Source organism: Lissotriton helveticus, chromosome 1_1 (assembly GCF_964261635.1).
Source record: "Lissotriton helveticus chromosome 1_1, aLisHel1.1, whole genome shotgun sequence".
Taxonomy (NCBI): Eukaryota; Metazoa; Chordata; class Amphibia; order Caudata; family Salamandridae; genus Lissotriton; species Lissotriton helveticus.
In genome coordinates this window covers 39,620,651-39,644,347 of record NC_136057.1, presented here as the reverse complement: position 1 = coordinate 39,644,347, position 23,697 = coordinate 39,620,651, and the positions used below count along the sequence as shown (strand labels likewise).

At 49.4% G+C, this 23,697-nt stretch overlaps 1 protein-coding gene across 1 annotated transcript in view; it reads right to left on the bottom strand.

Moving 5' to 3' along the window:
• The window catches only part of LRRC55 (leucine rich repeat containing 55), a 50,108-nt gene extending 27,020 nt beyond the window's left edge, over window positions 1-23,088 (bottom strand). Inside the window, exon 1 of the mRNA XM_078650742.1 lies at window positions 22,407-23,088. Within this exon, the coding sequence (XP_078506868.1) occupies window positions 22,407-23,019 (613 nt within the window). The 5' untranslated portion in view covers window positions 23,020-23,088. The remainder of the gene's footprint in view (window positions 1-22,406) is intronic.
• Between the last annotated feature and the right edge of the window lie 609 nt (window positions 23,089-23,697).

Genomic DNA, 23,697 nt, shown 5'->3' with positions numbered 1-23,697 from the left:
TAGCAAGGACTTGTGTCTGGCTCAAGGGACTTCTATTACATGCATAAGTGTTGCAGCCCGCTATAGAATGGGCTTGTGTCTGGCTCAAGGGACTTCTATTAAATGCATAGGTGCCGCAGCCCACTATAGCATGGACTTGTGTCTGTCTCAAGAGACTTCTATTAAATGCATAGGTGCTGCAGCCCGCTATAGAATGGACTTGTGTCTGGCTCAAGGGACTTCTATTAAATGCATAAGTGTTGCAGCCCGCTATAGAATGGACTTGTGTCTGGCTCAAGGGACTTCTATTAAATGCATAGGTGCTGCAGCCCACTATAGCATGGACTTGTGTCCGACTCAATGGGGCCTCTAATATATGCAAAGGTACTGCAGCCCGCTATAGAATGGACTTGTGTCTGGCTCAAGGGACTTCTATTAAATGCATAGGTGCTGCAGCCCACTATAGCATGGACTTGTGTCCGACTCAATGGGGCCTCTATTATATGCAAAGGTGCTGCAGCCCGCTATAGAATGGACTTGTGTCTGGCTCAAGGGACTTCTATTAAAAGCATAGGTGCTGCAGCCCGCTATAGCATGGGCTTGTGTCTGGCTCAAGGGGCTTCTATTAAATACATAGGTGCTGCAGCCCGCTATAGAATGGACTTGTGTCTGTCTCAAGAGACTTCTATTAAATGCATAGGTGCTGGAGCCCGCTATAGCATGGACTTGTGTCTGGCTCTTGGGACTTCTATTAAATGCATAGGTGCTGCAGCCCACTATAGCATGGACTTGTGTCCGACTCAATGGGGCCTCTATTATATGCAAAGGTGCTGCAGCCCGCTATAGAATGGACTTGTGTCTGGCTCAAGGGACTTCTATTAAATGCATAGGTGCTGCAGCCCGCTATAGCATGGGCTTGTGTCTGGCTCAAGGGGCTTCTATTAAATACATAGGTGCTGCAGCCCGCTATAGAATGGACTTGTGTCTGTCTCAAGAGACTTCTATTACATGCATAGGTGCTGGAGCCCGCTATAGCATGGACTTGTGTCTGGCTCTTGGGACTTCTATTAAATGCATAGGTGCTGCAGCCCGCTATAGCATGGACTTGTGTCTGGCTCTTGGGACTTCTATTAAATGCATAGGTGCTGCAGCCCGCTATAGCAAGGACTTGTGTCTGGCTCAAGGGACTTCTATTAAATACATAGGTGCTGCAGCCCGCTATAGCAAGGACTTGTGTCTGGCTCAAGGGACTTCTATTAAATGCATAGGTGCTGCAGCCCGCTATAGCAAGGACTTGTGTCTGACTCAAGGGGCTTCTATTAAATGCATAGGTGCAGCAGCCCGCTATAGCATGGACTTGTGTCTGGCTCAAGGGGCCTCTATTAAATGCATAGGTGCTGCAGCCCGCTGTAGCAGGGACTTCTGTGTGGCTCAAGGGACTTCTATTAAATGCATAGGTGCTGCAGCCCGCTATAGAATGGACTTGTGTCTGGCTCTTAGGACTTCTATTAAATGCATAGGTGCTGCAGCCCGCTATAGCATGGACTTGTGTCTGACTCAAGGGCCTCTATTAAATGCATAGGTGCTGCAGCCCGCTATAGCACGGACTTGTGTCTGGCTCTTGGGACTTCTATTAAATGCATAGGTGCTGCAGCCCGCTATAGCATGGACTTGTGTCTGACTCAAGGAACGTCTATTAAATGCATAGGTGCTGCAGCCCGCTACAGCATGGACTTGTGTCTGGCTCTTGGGACTTCTATTAAATGCATAGGTGCTGCAGCCCGCTATAGCATGGACTTGTGTCTGGCTCAAGCGACTTCTATTAAATGCATAGGTGTTGCAGCCCGCTATAGCATAGACTTGTGTCTGACTCAAGGGACTTCTATTAAATGCATAGGTGTTGCAGCCCGCTATAGCATAGACTTGTGTCTGACTCAAGGGACTTCTATTAAATGCATAGGTGCTGCAGCCCGCTACAGCAAGGACTTGTGTCGGGCTCAAGGGGCCTCTATTAAAAGCATTGGTGCTGCAGCCCGCTATAGAATGGACTTGTGTCTGACTCAAGGGACTTCTATTTAATGCATAGGTGCTGCAGCCCGCTATAGCAAGGACTTGTGTCGGGCTCAAGGGGCCTCTATTAAATGCATAGGTGCTGCAGCCCGCTATAGAATGGACTTGTGTCTGGCTCAAGGGACTTCTATTAAATGCATAGGTGCTGCAGCCCGTTATAGCATGGACTCGTGTCTGACTCAAGGGATTTCTATTAAATGCATAGGTGCTGCAGCCCGTTATAGCATGGACTCGTGTCTGACTCAAGGGACTTCTAATAAATGCATAGGTGCTGCAGCCCGCTATAGCATGGACTTATGTCTGGCTCAAGGGACTTCTATTAAATGCATAGGTGCAGCAGCCCGCTATAGAATGGAATTGTGTCTGGCTCAAGGGACATCTATTAAATGCATAGGGGCTGCAGCCCGTTATAGCATGGACTTGTGTCTGACTCAAGGGGCTTCTATTAAATGCATAGGTGCTTCAGCCCGCTATAGAATGGACTTGTGCTGGCTCAAGGGGCTTCTATTAAATGCATAGGTGCTGCAGCCCGCTATAGAATGGACTTGTGTCTGGCTCAAGGGGCTTCTATTAAAAGCATAGGTGCTGCAGCCCGTTATAGCATGGACTCGTGTCTGACTCAAGGGATTTCTATTAAATGCATAGGTGCTGCAGCCCGCTATAGCATGGACTTGTGTCTGGCTCAAGGTACTTCTATTGAATGCATAGGTGCTGCAGCCTGCTGTAGCACGGACTCGTGTCTGACTCAAGGGATTTCTATTAAATGCATAGGTGCTGCAGCCCGTTATAGCATGGACTCGTGTCTGACTCAAGGGATTTCTACTAAAAAAGCATAGGTGCTGCAGCTTGCTGTAGCACGGACTTGTGTCTGACTCAAGGGGCCTCTATTGAATGCATAGGCGCTGCAGCCCTCTATAGCACGGACTTGTGTCTGACTCAAGGGGCCTCTATTTAATGCATAGGTGCTGCAGCCCGTTATAGAATGGACTTGTGTCTGGCTCAAGGGACATCTATTAAAAGCATAGGTGCTGCAGCCCGCTATAGCATAGACTTGTGTCTGACTCAAGGGACTTCTATTAAATGCATAGGTGCTGCAGCCCGCTCTAGAATGGACTTGTGTGTGGCTCAAGGGACTTCTATTAAATGCATAGGTGTTGCAGCCTGCTGTAGCACGGACTTGTGTCTGACTCAAGGGGCCTCTATTGAATGCATAGGCGCTGCAGCCCTCTATAGCACGGACTTGTGTCTGACTCAAGGGGCCTCTATTTAATGCATAGGTGCTGCAGCCCGTTATAGAATGGACTTGTGTCTGGCTCAAGGGACATCTATTAAAAGCATAGGGGCTGCAGCCCGCTATAGCATAGACTTGTATCTGACTCAAGGGACTTCTATTAAATGCATAGGTGCTGCAGCTCACTATAGAATGGACTTGTGTCGGGCTCAAGGGGCCTCTATTAAAAGCATAGGTGCTGCAGCCCGCTACAGCATAGACTTGTGTCTGACTCAAGGGACTTCTATTAAATGCATAGGTGCTGCAGCCTGCTATAGAATGGACTTGTGTGTGGCTCAAGGGACTTCTATTAAATGCATAGGTGTTGCAGCCTGCTGTAGCACGGACTTGTGTCTGGCTCAATGGACTTCTATTAAATGCTTAAGTGTTGCAGCCCGCTATAGAATGGGCTTGTGTCTGGCTCAAGGGACTTCTATTAAATGCATAGGTGCCGCAGCCCACTATAGCATGGACTTGTGTCTGTCTCAAGAGACTTCTATTAAATGCATAGGTGCTGCAGCCCGCTATAGAATGGACTTGTGTCTGGCTCAAGGGACTTCTATTAAATGCATAAGTGTTGCAGCCCGCTATAGAATGGACTTGTGTCTGGCTCAAGGGACTTCTATTAAATGCATAGGTGTTGCAGCCCGCTATAGCATAGACTTGTGTCTGACTCAAGGGACTTCTATTAAATGCATAGGTGCTGCAGCCCGCTACAGCAAGGACTTGTGTCGGGCTCAAGGGGCCTCTATTAAAAGCATTGGTGCTGCAGCCCGCTATAAAATGGACTTGTGTCTGACTCAAGGGACTTCTATTTAATGCATAGGTGCTGCAGCCCACTATAGCATGGACTTGTGTCCGACTCAATGGGGCCTCTATTATATGCAAAGGTACTGCAGCCCGCTATAGAATGGACTTGTGTCTGGCTCAAGGGACTTCTATTAAATGCATAGGTGCTGCAGCCCACTATAGCATGGACTTGTGTCCGACTCAATGGGGCCTCTATTATATGCAAAGGTGCTGCAGCCCGCTATAGAATGGACTTGTGTCTGGCTCAAGGGACTTCTATTAAAAGCATAGGTGCTGCAGCCCGCTATAGCATGGGCTTGTGTCTGGCTCAAGGGGCTTCTATTAAATACATAGGTGCTGCAGCCCGCTATAGAATGGACTTGTGTCTGTCTCAAGAGACTTCTATTAAATGCATAGGTGCTGGAGCCCGCTATAGCATGGACTTGTGTCTGGCTCTTGGGACTTCTATTAAATGCATAGGTGCTGCAGCCCACTATAGCATGGACTTGTGTCCGACTCAATGGGGCCTCTATTATATGCAAAGGTGCTGCAGCCCGCTATAGAATGGACTTGTGTCTGGCTCAAGGGACTTCTATTAAATGCATAGGTGCTGCAGCCCGCTATAGCATGGGCTTGTTTCTGGCTCAAGGGGCTTCTATTAAATACATAGGTGCTGCGGCCCGCTATAGAATGGACTTGTGTCTGTCTCAAGAGACTTCTATTAAATGCATAGGTGCTGGAGCCCGCTATAGCATGGACTTGTGTCTGGCTCTTGGGACTTCTATTAAATGCATAGGTGCTGCAGCCCGCTATAGCATGGACTTGTGTCTGGCTCTTGGGACTTCTATTAAATGCATAGGTGCTGCAGCCCGCTATAGCAAGGACTTGTGTCTGGCTCAAGGGACTTCTATTAAATACATAGGTGCTGCAGCCCGCTATAGCAAGGACTTGTGTCTGGCTCAAGGGACTTCTATTAAATGCATAGGTGCTGAAGCCCGCTATAGCAAGGACTTGTGTCTGACTCAAGGGGCTTCTATTAAATGCATAGGTGCAGCAGCCCGCTATAGCATGGACTTGTGTCTGGCTCAAGGGGCCTCTATTAAATGCATAGGTGCTGCAGCCCGCTGTAGCAGGGACTTCTGTGTGGCTCAAGGGACTTCTATTAAATGCATAGGTGCTGCAGCCCGCTATAGAATGGACTTGTGTCTGGCTCTTGGGACTTCTATTAAATGCATAGGTGCTGCAGCCCGCTATAGCATGGACTTGTGTCTGACTCAAGGGCCTCTATTAAATGCATAGGTGCTGCAGCCCGCTATAGCACGGACTTGTGTCTGGCTCTTGGGACTTCTATTAAATGCATAGGTGCTGCAGCCCGCTATAGCATGGACTTGTGTCTGACTCAAGGAACGTCTATTAAATGCATAGGTGCTGCAGCCCGCTACAGCATGGACTTGTGTCTGGCTCTTGGGACTTCTATTAAACGCATAGGTGCTGCAGCCCGCTATAGCATGGACTTGTGTCTGACTCAAGGGACGTCTATTAAATGCATAGGTGCTGCAGCCTGCTATAGCATGGACTTGTGTCTGGCTCTTGGGACTTCTATTAAATGCATAGGTGCTGCAGCCCGCTATAGCATGGACTTGTGTCTGGCTCTTGGGACTTCTATTAAATGCATAGGTGCTGCAGCCCGCTATAGCATGGACTTGTGTCTGGCTCTTGGGACTTCTATTAAATGCATAGGTGCTGCAGCCCGCTATAGCATGGACTTGTGTCTGGCTCAAGGGACGTCTATTAAATGTATAGGTGCTGCAGCCCGCTATAGCATGGACTTGTGTCTGACTCAAGGGCCTCTATTAAATGCATAGGTGCTGCAGCCCGCTATAGCACGGACTTGTGTCTGGCTCTTGGGACTTCTATTAAATGCATAGGTGCTGCAGCCCGCTATAGCATGGACTTGTGTCTGACTCAAGGAACGTCTATTAAATGCATAGGTGCTGCAGCCCGCTACAGCATGGACTTGTGCCTGGCTCTTGGGACTTCTATTAAACGCATAGGTGCTGCAGCCCGCTATAGCATGGACTTGTGTCTGACTCAAGGGACGTCTATTAAATGCATAGGTGCTGCAGCCCGCTATAGCATGGACTTGTGTCTGGCTCTTGGGACTTCTATTAAATGCATAGGTGCTGCAGCCCGCTATAGCATGGACTTGTGTCTGGCTCTTGGGACTTCTATTAAATGCATAGGTGCTGCAGCCCGCTATAGCATGGACTTGTGTCTGACTCAAGGGACGTCTATTAAATGCATAGGTGCTGCAGCCCGCTATAGCATGGACTTGTGTCTGGCTCAAGGGACGTCTATTAAATGTATAGGTGCTGCAGCCCGCTATAGCATGGACTTGTGTCTGTCTCAAGAGACTTCTATTAAATGCATAGGTGCTGGAGCCCGCTATAGCATGGACTTGTGTCTGGCTCTTGGGACTTCTATTAAATGCATAGGTGCTGCAGCCCGCTATAGCATGGACTTGTGTCTGTCTCAAGAGACTTCTATTAAATGCATAGGTGCTGGAGCCCGCTATAGCATGGACTTGTGTCTGGCTCTTGGGACTTCTATTAAATGCATAGGTGCTGCAGCCCGCTATAGCATGGACTTGTGTCTGGCTCTTGGGACTTCTATTAAATGCATAGGTGCTGCAGCCCGCTATAGCAAGGACTTGGGTCTGACTCAAGGGACTTCTATTAAATACATAGGTGCTGCAGCCCGCTATAGCAAGGACTTGTGTCTGGCTCAAGGGACTTCTATTTAATGCATAGGTGCTGCAGCCCACTATAGCATGGACTTGTGTCCGACTCAATGGGGCCTCTATTATATGCAAAGGTACTGCAGCCCGCTATAGAATGGACTTGTGTCTGGCTCAAGGGACTTCTATTAAATGCATAGGTGCTGCAGCCCACTATAGCATGGACTTGTGTCCGACTCAATGGGGCCTCTATTATATGCAAAGGTGCTGCAGCCCGCTATAGAATGGACTTGTGTCTGGCTCAAGGGACTTCTATTAAAAGCATAGGTGCTGCAGCCCGCTATAGCATGGGCTTGTGTCTGGCTCAAGGGGCTTCTATTAAATACATAGGTGCTGCAGCCCGCTATAGAATGGACTTGTGTCTGTCTCAAGAGACTTCTATTAAATGCATAGGTGCTGGAGCCCGCTATAGCATGGACTTGTGTCTGGCTCTTGGGACTTCTATTAAATGCATAGGTGCTGCAGCCCACTATAGCATGGACTTGTGTCCGACTCAATGGGGCCTCTATTATATGCAAAGGTGCTGCAGCCCGCTATAGAATGGACTTGTGTCTGGCTCAAGGGACTTCTATTAAATGCATAGGTGCTGCAGCCCGCTATAGCATGGGCTTGTGTCTGGCTCAAGGGGCTTCTATTAAATACATAGGTGCTGCGGCCCGCTATAGAATGGACTTGTGTCTGTCTCAAGAGACTTCTATTAAATGCATAGGTGCTGGAGCCCGCTATAGCATGGACTTGTGTCTGGCTCTTGGGACTTCTATTAAATGCATAGGTGCTGCAGCCCGCTATAGCATGGACTTGTGTCTGGCTCTTGGGACTTCTATTAAATGCATAGGTGCTGCAGCCCGCTATAGCAAGGACTTGTGTCTGGCTCAAGGGACTTCTATTAAATACATAGGTGCTGCAGCCCGCTATAGCAAGGACTTGTGTCTGGCTCAAGGGACTTCTATTAAATGCATAGGTGCTGCAGCCCGCTATAGCAAGGACTTGTGTCTGACTCAAGGGGCTTCTATTAAATGCATAGGTGCAGCAGCCCGCTATAGCATGGACTTGTGTCTGGCTCAAGGGGCCTCTATTAAATGCATAGGTGCTGCAGCCCGCTGTAGCAGGGACTTCTGTGTGGCTCAAGGGACTTCTATTAAATGCATAGGTGCTGCAGCCCGCTATAGAATGGACTTGTGTCTGGCTCTTGGGACTTCTATTAAATGCATAGGTGCTGCAGCCCGCTATAGCATGGACTTGTGTCTGACTCAAGGGCCTCTATTAAATGCATAGGTGCTGCAGCCCGCTATAGCACGGACTTGTGTCTGGCTCTTGGGACTTCTATTAAATGCATAGGTGCTGCAGCCCGCTATAGCATGGACTTGTGTCTGACTCAAGGAACGTCTATTAAATGCATAGGTGCTGCAGCCCGCTACAGCATGGACTTGTGTCTGGCTCTTGGGACTTCTATTAAACGCATAGGTGCTGCAGCCCGCTATAGCATGGACTTGTGTCTGACTCAAGGGACGTCTATTAAATGCATAGGTGCTGCAGCCCGCTATAGCATGGACTTGTGTCTGGCTCTTGGGACTTCTATTAAATGCATAGGTGCTGCAGCCCGCTATAGCATGGACTTGTGTCTGGCTCTTGGGACTTCTATTAAATGCATAGGTGCTGCAGCCCGCTATAGCATGGACTTGTGTCTGGCTCTTGGGACTTCTATTAAATGCATAGGTGCTGCAGCCCGCTATAGCAAGGACTTGTGTCTGGCTCAAGGGACGTCTATTAAATGTATAGGTGCTGCAGCCCGCTATAGCATGGACTTGTGTCTGTCTCAAGAGACTTCTATTAAATGCATAGGTGCTGGAGCCCGCTATAGCATGGACTTGTGTCTGGCTCTTGGGACTTCTATTAAATGCATAGGTGCTGCAGCCCGCTATAGCATGGACTTGTGTCTGTCTCAAGAGACTTCTATTAAATGCATAGGTGCTGGAGCCCGCTATAGCATGGACTTGTGTCTGGCTCTTGGGACTTCTATTAAATGCATAGGTGCTGCAGCCCGCTATAGCATGGACTTGTGTCTGGCTCTTGGGACTTCTATTAAATGCATAGGTGCTGCAGCCCGCTATAGCAAGGACTTGGGTCTGACTCAAGGGACTTCTATTAAATACATAGGTGCTGCAGCCCGCTATAGCAAGGACTTGTGTCTGGCTCAAGGGACTTCTATTAAATGCATAGGTGCTGCAGCCCGCTACAGCATGGACTTGTGTCTGGCTCTTGGGACTTCTATTAAATGCATAGGTGCTGCAGCCCGCTATAGCATGGACTTGTGTCTGACTCAAGGGACTTCTATTAAATGCATAGGTGCTGCAGCCCGCTACAGCATGGACTTGTGTCTGGCTCTTGGGACGTCTATTAAATGCATAGGTGCTGCAGCCCGCTATAGCATGGGCTTGTGTCTGACTCAAGGGCCTCTATTAAATGCATAGGTGCTGCAGTCCGCTATAGCATGGACTTGTGTCTGGCTCTTGGGACTTCTATTAAATGCATAGGTGCTGCAGCCCGTTATAGCATGGACTCGTGTCTGACTCAAGGGATTTCTATTAAATGCATAGGTGCTGCAGCCCGCTATAGCATGGACTTGTGTCTGACTCAAGGGGCCTCTATTAAATGCATAGGTGCTGCAGCCCGCTATAGCATGGACTTGTGTCTGACTCAAGGGCCTCTATTAAATGCATAGGTGCTGCAGCCCGCTATAGCATGGACTTGTGTCTGGCTCAAGGGCCTCTATTAAATGCATAGGTGCTGCAGCCCGCTATAGCAAGGACTTGTGTCTGGCTCAAGGGGCCTCTATTAAATGCATAGGTGCAGCAGCCCGCTATAGCATGGACTTGTGTCTGGCTCAAGGGGCCTCTATTAAATGCATAGGTGCTGCAGCCTGCTATAGCATGGACTTGTGTCTGGCTCAAGGGACTTCTATTAAATGCATAGGTGCTGCAGACCGCTATAGCAAGGACTTGTGTCTGACTCAAGGGGCTTCTATTAAATGCATAGGTGCAGCAGCCCGCTATAGCATGGACTTGTGTCTGGCTCAAGGGGCCTCTATTAAATGCATAGGTGCTGCAGCCCGCTGTAGCAGGGACTTCTGTGTGGCTCAAGGGACTTCTATTAAATGTATAGGTGATGCAGCCGGCTATAGCATGGACTTCTGTGTGGCTCAAGGGACTTCTATTAAATACATAGGTGCTGCAGCTCGCTATAGCACGGACTTGTGTCTGGCTCTTGGGACTTCTATTAAATGCATAGGTGCAGCAGCCCGCTATAGAATGGGCTTGTGTCTGACTCAAGGGACTTCTATTAAATGCATAGATGCTGCAGCCCGCTATAGCATGGACTTGTGTCTTACTCAAGGGACTTCTATTAAATGCATAGGTGCTGCAGCCCGCTTTAGCATGGACTTATGTCTGACTCAAGGGACTTCTATTAAATGCATAGGTGCTGCAGCCCGTAATAGCATGGACTTGTGTCTGACTCAAGGGCCTCTATTAAATGCATAGGTGCTGCAGCCCGCTATAGCATGGACTTGTGTGTGGCTCGAGGGACTTCTATTAAATGCATAGGTGCTGCAGCCCGTTATAGCATGGACTTGTGTCTGGCTCAAGGGACATCTATTAAATGCATAGGTGCTGCAGCCCGCTATAGCATGGACTTGTGTGTGGCTCGAGGGACTTCTATTAAATGCATAGGTGCTGCAGCCCGTTATAGCATGGACTTGTGTCTGGCTCAAGGGACTTCTATTAAATACATAGGTGCTGCAGCCCGCTATAGCAAGGACTTGTGTCTGGCTCAAGGGACTTCTATTAAATGCATAGGTGCTGCAGCCCGCTATAGCAAGGACTTGTGTCTGACTCAAGGGGCTTCTATTAAATGCATAGGTGCAGCAGCCCGCTATAGCATGGACTTGTGTCTGGCTCAAGGGGCCTCTATTAAATGCATAGGTGCTGCAGCCCGCTGTAGCAGGGACTTCTGTGTGGCTCAAGGGACTTCTATTAAATGCATAGGTGCTGCAGCCCGCTATAGAATGGACTTGTGTCTGGCTCTTGGGACTTCTATTAAATGCATAGGTGCTGCAGCCCGCTATAGCATGGACTTGTGTCTGACTCAAGGGCCTCTATTAAATGCATAGGTGCTGCAGCCCGCTATAGCACGGACTTGTGTCTGGCTCTTGGGACTTCTATTAAATGCATAGGTGCTGCAGCCCGCTATAGCATGGACTTGTGTCTGACTCAAGGAACGTCTATTAAATGCATAGGTGCTGCAGCCCGCTACAGCATGGACTTGTGTCTGGCTCTTGGGACTTCTATTAAACGCATAGGTGCTGCAGCCCGCTATAGCATGGACTTGTGTCTGACTCAAGGGACGTCTATTAAATGCATAGGTGCTGCAGCCCGCTATAGCATGGACTTGTGTCTGGCTCTTGGGACTTCTATTAAATGCATAGGTGCTGCAGCCCGCTATAGCATGGACTTGTGTCTGGCTCTTGGGACTTCTATTAAATGCATAGGTGCTGCAGCCCGCTATAGCATGGACTTGTGTCTGGCTCTTGGGACTTCTATTAAATGCATAGGTGCTGCAGCCCGCTATAGCATGGACTTGTGTCTGGCTCAAGGGACGTCTATTAAATGTATAGGTGCTGCAGCCCGCTATAGCATGGACTTGTGTCTGACTCAAGGGCCTCTATTAAATGCATAGGTGCTGCAGCCCGCTATAGCACGGACTTGTGTCTGGCTCTTGGGACTTCTATTAAATGCATAGGTGCTGCAGCCCGCTATAGCATGGACTTGTGTCTGACTCAAGGAACGTCTATTAAATGCATAGGTGCTGCAGCCCGCTACAGCATGGACTTGTGTCTGGCTCTTGGGACTTCTATTAAACGCATAGGTGCTGCAGCCCGCTATAGCATGGACTTGTGTCTGACTCAAGGGACGTCTATTAAATGCATAGGTGCTGCAGCCCGCTATAGCATGGACTTGTGTCTGGCTCTTGGGACTTCTATTAAATGCATAGGTGCTGCAGCCCGCTATAGCATGGACTTGTGTCTGGCTCTTGGGACTTCTATTAAATGCATAGGTGCTGCAGCCCGCTATAGCATGGACTTGTGTCTGACTCAAGGGACGTCTATTAAATGCATAGGTGCTGCAGCCCGCTATAGCATGGACTTGTGTCTGGCTCAAGGGACGTCTATTAAATGTATAGGTGCTGCAGCCCGCTATAGCATGGACTTGTGTCTGTCTCAAGAGACTTCTATTAAATGCATAGGTGCTGGAGCCCGCTATAGCATGGACTTGTGTCTGGCTCTTGGGACTTCTATTAAATGCATAGGTGCTGCAGCCCGCTATAGCATGGACTTGTGTCTGTCTCAAGAGACTTCTATTAAATGCATAGGTGCTGGAGCCCGCTATAGCATGGACTTGTGTCTGGCTCTTGGGACTTCTATTAAATGCATAGGTGCTGCAGCCCGCTATAGCATGGACTTGTGTCTGGCTCTTGGGACTTCTATTAAATGCATAGGTGCTGCAGCCCGCTATAGCAAGGACTTGGGTCTGACTCAAGGGACTTCTATTAAATACATAGGTGCTGCAGCCCGCTATAGCAAGGACTTGTGTCTGGCTCAAGGGACTTCTATTTAATGCATAGGTGCTGCAGCCCACTATAGCATGGACTTGTGTCCGACTCAATGGGGCCTCTATTATATGCAAAGGTACTGCAGCCCGCTATAGAATGGACTTGTGTCTGGCTCAAGGGACTTCTATTAAATGCATAGGTGCTGCAGCCCACTATAGCATGGACTTGTGTCCGACTCAATGGGGCCTCTATTATATGCAAAGGTGCTGCAGCCCGCTATAGAATGGACTTGTGTCTGGCTCAAGGGACTTCTATTAAAAGCATAGGTGCTGCAGCCCGCTATAGCATGGGCTTGTGTCTGGCTCAAGGGGCTTCTATTAAATACATAGGTGCTGCAGCCCGCTATAGAATGGACTTGTGTCTGTCTCAAGAGACTTCTATTAAATGCATAGGTGCTGGAGCCCGCTATAGCATGGACTTGTGTCTGGCTCTTGGGACTTCTATTAAATGCATAGGTGCTGCAGCCCACTATAGCATGGACTTGTGTCCGACTCAATGGGGCCTCTATTATATGCAAAGGTGCTGCAGCCCGCTATAGAATGGACTTGTGTCTGGCTCAAGGGACTTCTATTAAATGCATAGGTGCTGCAGCCCGCTATAGCATGGGCTTGTGTCTGGCTCAAGGGGCTTCTATTAAATACATAGGTGCTGTGGCCCGCTATAGAATGGACTTGTGTCTGTCTCAAGAGACTTCTATTAAATGCATAGGTGCTGGAGCCCGCTATAGCATGGACTTGTGTCTGGCTCTTGGGACTTCTATTAAATGCATAGGTGCTGCAGCCCGCTATAGCATGGACTTGTGTCTGGCTCTTGGGACTTCTATTAAATGCATAGGTGCTGCAGCCCGCTATAGCAAGGACTTGTGTCTGGCTCAAGGGACTTCTATTAAATACATAGGTGCTGCAGCCCGCTATAGCAAGGACTTGTGTCTGGCTCAAGGGACTTCTATTAAATGCATAGGTGCTGCAGCCCGCTATAGCAAGGACTTGTGTCTGACTCAAGGGGCTTCTATTAAATGCATAGGTGCAGCAGCCCGCTATAGCATGGACTTGTGTCTGGCTCAAGGGGCCTCTATTAAATGCATAGGTGCTGCAGCCCGCTGTAGCAGGGACTTCTGTGTGGCTCAAGGGACTTCTATTAAATGCATAGGTGCTGCAGCCCGCTATAGAATGGACTTGTGTCTGGCTCTTGGGACTTCTATTAAATGCATAGGTGCTGCAGCCCGCTATAGCATGGACTTGTGTCTGACTCAAGGGCCTCTATTAAATGCATAGGTGCTGCAGCCCGCTATAGCACGGACTTGTGTCTGGCTCTTGGGACTTCTATTAAATGCATAGGTGCTGCAGCCCGCTATAGCATGGACTTGTGTCTGACTCAAGGAACGTCTATTAAATGCATAGGTGCTGCAGCCCGCTACAGCATGGACTTGTGTCTGGCTCTTGGGACTTCTATTAAACGCATAGGTGCTGCAGCCCGCTATAGCATGGACTTGTGTCTGACTCAAGGGACGTCTATTAAATGCATAGGTGCTGCAGCCCGCTATAGCATGGACTTGTGTCTGGCTCTTGGGACTTCTATTAAATGCATAGGTGCTGCAGCCCGCTATAGCATGGACTTGTGTCTGGCTCTTGGGACTTCTATTAAATGCATAGGTGCTGCAGCCCGCTATAGCATGGACTTGTGTCTGGCTCTTGGGACTTCTATTAAATGCATAGGTGCTGCAGCCCGCTATAGCAAGGACTTGTGTCTGGCTCAAGGGACGTCTATTAAATGTATAGGTGCTGCAGCCCGCTATAGCATGGACTTGTGTCTGTCTCAAGAGACTTCTATTAAATGCATAGGTGCTGGAGCCCGCTATAGCATGGACTTGTGTCTGGCTCTTGGGACTTCTATTAAATGCATAGGTGCTGCAGCCCGCTATAGCATGGACTTGTGTCTGTCTCAAGAGACTTCTATTAAATGCATAGGTGCTGGAGCCCGCTATAGCATGGACTTGTGTCTGGCTCTTGGGACTTCTATTAAATGCATAGGTGCTGCAGCCCGCTATAGCATGGACTTGTGTCTGGCTCTTGGGACTTCTATTAAATGCATAGGTGCTGCAGCCCGCTATAGCAAGGACTTGGGTCTGACTCAAGGGACTTCTATTAAATACATAGGTGCTGCAGCCCGCTATAGCAAGGACTTGTGTCTGGCTCAAGGGACTTCTATTAAATGCATAGGTGCTGCAGCCCGCTACAGCATGGACTTGTGTCTGGCTCTTGGGACTTCTATTAAATGCATAGGTGCTGCAGCCCGCTATAGCATGGACTTGTGTCTGACTCAAGGGACTTCTATTAAATGCATAGGTGCTGCAGCCCGCTACAGCATGGACTTGTGTCTGGCTCTTGGGACGTCTATTAAATGCATAGGTGCTGCAGCCCGCTATAGCATGGGCTTGTGTCTGACTCAAGGGCCTCTATTAAATGCATAGGTGCTGCAGTCCGCTATAGCATGGACTTGTGTCTGGCTCTTGGGACTTCTATTAAATGCATAGGTGCTGCAGCCCGTTATAGCATGGACTCGTGTCTGACTCAAGGGATTTCTATTAAATGCATAGGTGCTGCAGCCCGCTATAGCATGGACTTGTGTCTGACTCAAGGGGCCTCTATTAAATGCATAGGTGCTGCAGCCCGCTATAGCATGGACTTGTGTCTGACTCAAGGGCCTCTATTAAATGCATAGGTGCTGCAGCCCGCTATAGCATGGACTTGTGTCTGGCTCAAGGGCCTCTATTAAATGCATAGGTGCTGCAGCCCGCTATAGCAAGGACTTGTGTCTGGCTCAAGGGGCCTCTATTAAATGCATAGGTGCAGCAGCCCGCTATAGCATGGACTTGTGTCTGGCTCAAGGGGCCTCTATTAAATGCATAGGTGCTGCAGCCTGCTATAGCATGGACTTGTGTCTGGCTCAAGGGACTTCTATTAAATGCATAGGTGCTGCAGCCCGCTATAGCAAGGACTTGTGTCTGACTCAAGGGGCTTCTATTAAATGCATAGGTGCAGCAGCCCGCTATAGCATGGACTTGTGTCTGGCTCAAGGGGCCTCTATTAAATGCATAGGTGCTGCAGCCCGCTGTAGCAGGGACTTCTGTGTGGCTCAAGGGACTTCTATTAAATGTATAGGTGATGCAGCCGGCTATAGCATGGACTTCTGTGTGGCTCAAGGGACTTCTATTAAATACATAGGTGCTGCAGCTCGCTATAGCACGGACTTGTGTCTGGCTCTTGGGACTTCTATTAAATGCATAGGTGCAGCAGCCCGCTATAGAATGGGCTTGTGTCTGACTCAAGGGACTTCTATTAAATGCATAGATGCTGCAGCCCGCTATAGCATGGACTTGTGTCTTACTCAAGGGACTTCTATTAAATGCATAGGTGCTGCAGCCCGCTTTAGCATGGACTTATGTCTGACTCAAGGGACTTCTATTAAATGCATAGGTGCTGCAGCCCGTAATAGCATGGACTTGTGTCTGACTCAAGGGCCTCTATTAAATGCATAGGTGCTGCAGCCCGCTATAGCATGGACTTGTGTGTGGCTCGAGGGACTTCTATTAAATGCATAGGTGCTGCAGCCCGTTATAGCATGGACTTGTGTCTGACTCAAGGGACGTCTATTAAATGCATAGGTGCTGCAGCCCGCTATAGAATGGACTTGTGTGTGGCTCGAGGGACTTCTATTAAATGCATAGGTGCTGCAGCCCGTTATAGCATGGACTTGTGTCTGACTCAAGGGACGTCTATTAAATGCATAGGTGCTGCAGCCTGCTATAGAATGGACTTGTGTGTGGCTCGAGGGACTTCTATTAAATGCATAGGTGCTGCAGCCCGTTATAGCATGGACTTGTGTCTGGCTCAAGGGACATCTATTAAAAGCATAGGTGTTGCAGCCCGCTATAGAATGGACTTGTGTGTGGCTCGAGGGACTTCTATTAAATGCATAGGTGCTGCAGCCCGCTATAGCATGGACTTGTGTCTGACTCAAGGGACTTCTATTAAATGCATAGGTGCTGCAGCCCGCTATAGCATGGGCTTGTGTCTGTCTCAAGAGACTTCTATTAAATGCATAGGTGCTGCAGCCCGCTATAGCATGGACTTGTGTCTGGCTCTTGGGACTTCTATTAAATGCATAGGTGCTGCAGCCCGTTATAGCATGGACTCGTGTCTGACTCAAGGGATTTCTATTAAATGCATAGGTGCTGCAGCCCGCTATAGTATGGACGTGTGTCTGACTCAAGGGGCCTCTATTAAATGCATAGGTGCAGCAGCCCGCTACAGCATGGACTTGTGTCTGGCTCAAGGGGCCTCTATTAAATGCATAGGTGCTGCAGCCCGCTATAGAATGGACATGTGTCTGGCTCTTGGGACTTCTATTAAATGCATAGGTGCTGCAGCCCGCTATAGCATGGACTTGTGTCTGACTCAAGGGCCTCTATTAAATGCATAGGTGCTGCAGCCCACTATAGCAAGGACTTGTGTCTGGCTCAAGGGGCCTCTATTAAATGCATAGGTGCTGCAGCCCGCTACAGCATGGACTTGTGTCTGGCTCAAGGGGCCTCTATTAAATGCATAGGTGCAGCAGCCCGCTATAGCATGGACTTGTGTCTGGCTCAAGGGGCCTCTATTAAATGCATAGGTGCTGCAGCCTGCTATAGCATGGACTTGTGTCTGGCTCAAGGGACTTCTATTAAATGCATAGGTGCTGCATCCCGCTATAGCAAGGACTTGTGTCTGACTCAAGGGGCTTCTAATAAATGCATAGGTGCAGCAGCCCGCTATAGCATGGACTTGTGTCTGGCTCAAGGGCCTCTATTAAATGCATAGGTGCAGCAGCCCGCTATAGCATGGACTTGTGTCTGGCTCAAGGGGCCTCTATTAAATGCATAGGTGCTGCAGCCCGCTGTAGCAGGGACTTCTGTGTGGCTCAAGGGACTTCTATTAAATGTATAGGTGCTGCAGCCGGCTATAGCATGGACTTCTGTGTGGCTCAAGGGACTTCTATTAAATGCATAGGTGCTGCAGCTCGCTATAGAATGGACTTGTGTCGGGCTCAAGGGGCCTCTATTAAATGCATAGGTGCCGCAGCCCGCTATAGCATGGACTTGTGTCTGACTCAAGGGACTTCTATTAAATGCATAGGTGCTGCAGCCCGCTATAGCACGGACTTGTGTCTGACTCAAGGGACTTCTTGGACATCGTCCTGAACGGCCGCTCCCCTCGCTTCCTGATTCCAGCCCAGTGCAGCGCCCACAGCCCACAGCTGAATCTCGTTAGCCTTGTGACTCGCCTGCAGAGTTTGGTATCGTTGCTCCGGCATAATCATAGCGCTCTGTACATTAATCTTAGGCAGCGCTTTAATATCACTGTACCGGCATAATCATAGCGCTCTGTGCATTAATCTTAGGCAGCGCTTTAATATCACTGTACTGCATATTTTAGAAGCGATCTGGACTGCAGCTTGTTTAAACTTGTAAGCGCTCTCACCGGGATTCACTGAGTGAGCACGCTGGTAGTTCTGTGCTTTCAACATTATCAGGCTTTGCATTGCGCCCTCCCGTTTTCACTTTCTAGCTACCCCACCATCTTGTTGTTGTGCTTTTCCCCTGGCCCGCCTCCACGTCCCCGCCTCCCAGCTGACCCTCCCACGCTCCGCCCCCTCCACCACCTATGTTAGTCAGATGGTTCCACGCGCAGCGTCCACGCGCTACGGCCACGCCGAAAGTGCGCCAAAGGTAAGCCAAGCCCAGCGCCCGTCCCCCTGCTCTATGCCGCCCCCAACCCCCTAGAGTAACTTATGATGCCGCTACTCTCCTCGCCCTCAACGCCGGACGCACTCCACTTTGCTATGAAGCCACCCCAGGACGTACCCACGGCCCATTCTCCTGCCTCTCCTATAAGTTCAACTGCGTCAGGACCCTCACCAAACACTCCTCCTCCACACACAGCTCCGAACCCAACGACTTGAAATGCATCCTACTTAACACCCGCTCGGTCCACAGACACGCAACCGAACTCTGGGACCTAATCAACACTGTGTCACCTGATATCGCCTTCCTCACTGAAACTTGGATGAACGCATCTTCTGCCCCCGACATCGCCATAGCCATACCGGACACTTACAAGATCATTCGAAAAGACCGCACCATTAAAAAAACTGGAGGAGGCATCGCCATCGTCCATAGAAACACCATCAAAATTACAACCAGCTCCGACGACAATCTCGCAACCGCCGAACACCTCCACTTTCAGATCCACACCGACCCCAGGACCACCCTCAGAGGAACCCTCATCTACAAGCCCCCAGGCACCCGATCTCAATTCAGCGACGACATCACTGACTTCGTCAGCCCGCACGCCCTCGCCTCCGAGAACTACATTCTTCTAGGAGACCTCAACTACCACCTCGACAACATTCTCGACAACAACACCACCACCCTCCTGGACAACATGTCCAATCTCGGACTCAAACAACTTGTTGACACCCCCACTCACATAGCCGGACACACGCTCGACCCTATCTTCACCTCCAGCAAGCACATCTCCTTCGATCACACTACAGCTCTCCACTGGACGGATCACAGCTGTGTTCACTTCAGCTACAAAACAACCCTGACCCACAACCATCCACAACCCATTCCACGAAGAAATTGGAACAAAATCACCACCGACCAACTCCTCGCATCCCTCAGCCAAAACACTCCCACCCTAACAACGGACCCAGACCAAGCAGCCACAAACCTCAGGCAATGGATTACCCACAGTGTAGATGAACTAGCACCCCTGAAAAAATACCAGTTGAAATCATTCAGCAAAAAGGCTCCCTGGTTCAATGATGACCTTAAAAAATCCAAGAAGACTTGCCGCACCCTGGAGAAGAATTGGAGAAAAGAACCAACCTCAGACAACATGGCCTCCCTCAAGACAGCCACCCGCAAACACCACCAACTGATTCGATCCGCCAAGAAATCAGCATTTAAGGACCGTCTCGACAACAATTCTCATAACAGCAAGGAACTCTTCAATATCGTCAAAGAATTCACCAACCCTCCCGCAACATCCAACGACATCACCAACTCCCAAGACCTCTGCGATGCGCTATCCTCCTTCTTCTACAACAAAATTGCCGACATCCACAACAGCTTCAAGAATACTCCCAATGACCAACTCACCCCACCCCCTTCTGATCCCACCCCTCCAACTAACTACCTTAACTCCTGGAACCCAATCACCATTGAAGACACCATTCGCCTCATGAACTCAATCCACTCTGGCTCACCTTCTGACCCCTGTCCCCACTACATCTTCAACAAAGCTGACTCCATCATCGCTCCCCAACTCCGCGAGGTCATCAACTGCTCCTTCAACTCAGCCTCCTTTCCAGAAATATGGAAACACGCCGAACTCAGCGCCCTTCTGAAAAAAACAACAGCGGACCCCTCAGAACTGAAAAACTACCGACCCATCCCCCTCCTCCCTTTCCCGGCCAAAGTCATCGAGAAAGCCGTCAATAGCCAACTCGCAGCCTTCCTTGAATCCAACAACTCCCTGGATCCCTCACAGAACGGCTTTCGAACCAAACACAGCACCGAGACCGCCCTCATTGCGGCGACCGACGACATCCGGGCACTCCTGGACAACGGTGAAACAGTAGCCCTCATTCTTCTCGACCTCTCCGCCGCCTTCGACACTGTATGTCACAGCACCCTCATACAACGCCTCAACAACATCGGCATACAAGGAAAAGCCCTGGACTGGATCATCTCGTTCCTAGCAGGGAGAACACAGAAAGTCCGACTTCCCCCTTTCTACTCAGAGCCCACCGAAGTCATCTGCGGCGTACCTCAAGGCTCCTCACTCAGTCCCACCCTCTTCAACGTCTACATGAGTCCCCTCGCCCCCATCGCACATCGACACAACCTCAACATCATCTCCTACGCCGACGACACCCAGCTGATACTTTCCCTCACCAAAGACCCCAACACCGCCAAGGACAACCTTCACGAAGGCATGAAAGAAGTAGCCGAATGGATGAAACAGAGCCGCCTAAAACTCAACTCAGACAAAAATGAGGTGCTCATCCTCGGATCCTCCCCCTCAGCGTGGGACGACTCTTGGTGGCCTTCCGCTTTGGGATCAGCGCCCACTCCTACTGACCATGCACGTAACCTTGGCTTCATTCTAGACTCCTCTCTCTCAATGTCCAGACAAGTCAACGCAGTATCGTCCTCCTGCTTCAACGTCCTTCGCATTCTCAAAAAAATCTTCCGCTGGATCCCCCTCGAAACAAGAAAGACTGTCACCCACGCACTGGTCACGAGTCGACTGGACTATGGCAACACTCTCTACGCCGGAATTACAACAAAATTGCAGAAAAAGCTCCAGCCCATCCAAAACGCATCAGCGAGACTCATATTAGACATCCCGCGCCAAGAGCACATCACCGGACACTTAAAAAACCTCCATTGGCTTCCCGTCAACAAAAGAATTACTTTCCGCCTTCTCACCCACGCACACAAGGCCCTTTATAATCTAGGACCAGAATGCCTCAACTCCCGACTGTCCTTCTACTATCCCACCCGCCAACTAAGATCATCCAGTCAAGCCCTCGCCGCAGTCCCGCGCATCCGAAAAACCACCATGGGCGGCAGATCCTTCTCCTTCCTGGCTGCCAAGACCTGGAACTCACTCCCCACCCACCTCCGCCTTACTCAGAATCACATCTCCTTCAGGAAAGAATTGAAAACTTGGCTTTTCGATAAACAATAAACCCCTCCCCCTAGCGCCTTGAGACCCTCTGGGTGAGTAGTGCGCTTTATAAATTCCTGAACTTGAACTTGAACTATTAAATGCATAGGTGCTGCAGCCCGCTATAGCATGGACTTGTGTTTGACTCAAGGGACTTCTATTAAATGCATAGGTGCTGCAGCCCGCTATAGCACGGACTTGTGTCTGGCTCAAGGGACTTCTATTAAATGCATAGGTGCTGTAGACCGCTATAGCATGGACTTGTGTCTGGCTCAAGGGGCCTCGACTAAAGGCACAGGTCCTGCAGCTCCCAAAAAGAGGGACTTATCTTTAGGGAGGGCAGGGGGGCCGGAAGTCCATTACAAGATTGGCAAGTATGCTGATGTGTAAGGCTATTTTTGGCACATGACTGCTACCTTGAAGTGTGTGAAACTTACAAGATCAGAGGTGACCTGCAAAGTACTTTTGACAGCAAACTAACACACAGACATTGACAGACAGACAAATGGACATTTTGGCACACAGCAAAGTGACAAATGTGCAGATATGTAAGTGATGCACTTTGAAAGACAAACTAACTCGTGCACACAAAGTTTGATATAGACACACAGAGTGATGGCAAAGCATACAAACACCCTGTAAAAATCAAACCAGAACATACAGAGCAATGCTAACACACGCGCATTGATAGCCAGACACGCATACAGGCCCTATTAACATACACACAGGTAGAAGCTATCATTAGTGCAGTAGGTGCAGTGGCAGCTACTGCACTAGTGATAGCTTGTGATAGGATTGTGAGGGGCCCAATGTACCCCAATGCAGCTATAGTTTGCTACCTAACATGAGGCTGTGGAGACGTGTCCTTTACATGTATTAGAGCCCTGGTGCATTCTTGCTAAGCAGCGGTGCACACATACATGACAAGCACACACAGATATCCACACAGCTATAGTAAGATAACCGTGCATACATATGGACACAATGACATAAACAGACATACAGGGTGTGCCTGGTTGTGACACAAGTACACTGGTTTTAATGCATTCCTTACCTGCCACACACCTCCGGATGTTATCCCGCAACCACTTCAACAGCGGCTCCATAGTGCAGCCGCACATCCAGGGGTTCCCACCTAGCTGCAGGATCACCAGCCCGGACAGATCTTCAAGAGCATCCAACCCCAGGAAGGACAGGCTCCCGAAGCTCAGGTCCAGATGTCGGAGCTGAGACAGACCTTGGAAGGCCAGCGGGTGGACCCTCCTCAGCCCAGGGTTATGGCTGAGGTTCACCCGTACCAGGCTGTAGGCCATCTGGAAGATCCCAGCAGGCAGGTGGCTGAAGTTGTTGTGGCTGAGGTCCAAGTGGGCCAGCCGGCGGGCGTTGACGAACAGGCCTTCAGGAAGTTCCGAGAGGGAGTTGTTCCGCAAGTCCAGGATCTGCAGCTCGACATGGCACGACAAGTAGCCGCGAGGGATGTTAGCGATGCGGTTGTGGGCGAGGCTTAGGTTGTGTGTGTCCAGAAGAAGGTCAGGGGGGACGGAGAAGAGGCGCTGGTTGCTGCAGTCCACTGAGCGGTCCTGGCAAACACAAAGGACTGGGCAGCCCTGAACCACCGGACGGAGGACCAAGACCAGAAGCAGGGACATGAGGGGCTTCATGATCATAACGATGGAGAGAGAAAGGCTGGAGAGTGCTGGGAAACGTGAATGACCTCTTGAAGGCTTGAGATACTTCACGAAGACTTGTTGTTTCCAGATGCTCTAACCTTCTACATTAGTAGCGTCAACTAACAGGACATATTTCCACATTGCTGGATTGAACAGCAAGAAGACTTCCTTCATCTCTTCGCTCGCTGCTCTCTTTGTGTGCTCAAGTCCAGGTACACAGGAGGTTCCGGCTCCAGAACCGAGAACCTAACGACCATTAGAAAATCCAACTCAGCATCCATGTGGTCCGGTCAGATAAATGCTGAACCATTAAACCTAACACTGACACACAGGTTCCTCTATAGGGCATAGATTATCTCCATAACAATCCCTTAGCCTTCAGTCCCTGTTCTTCAGTTTCTCCAAATCCCATTATTCACATTCTTGCTCTTCTACATTCAAATGATTTGTGAGTAAAATGTAAAACAAATCTTTTAGTAACTGTTCAAATTCAAGAACATTGAGGGCAATGGTGGTCTACTGGGTGCTAATGTGAACAGCACCATGGTGCACCCAAATGAGTGTGCTCTTTGTCAAGGCAAATTAATTATAAGTAAAAAAAAATGTTGAATCCAAAAATATGCTAACGACCCTTCCTTAGCACTACTGTGAATCAAGGCGGTTAGAAAAAGAGGA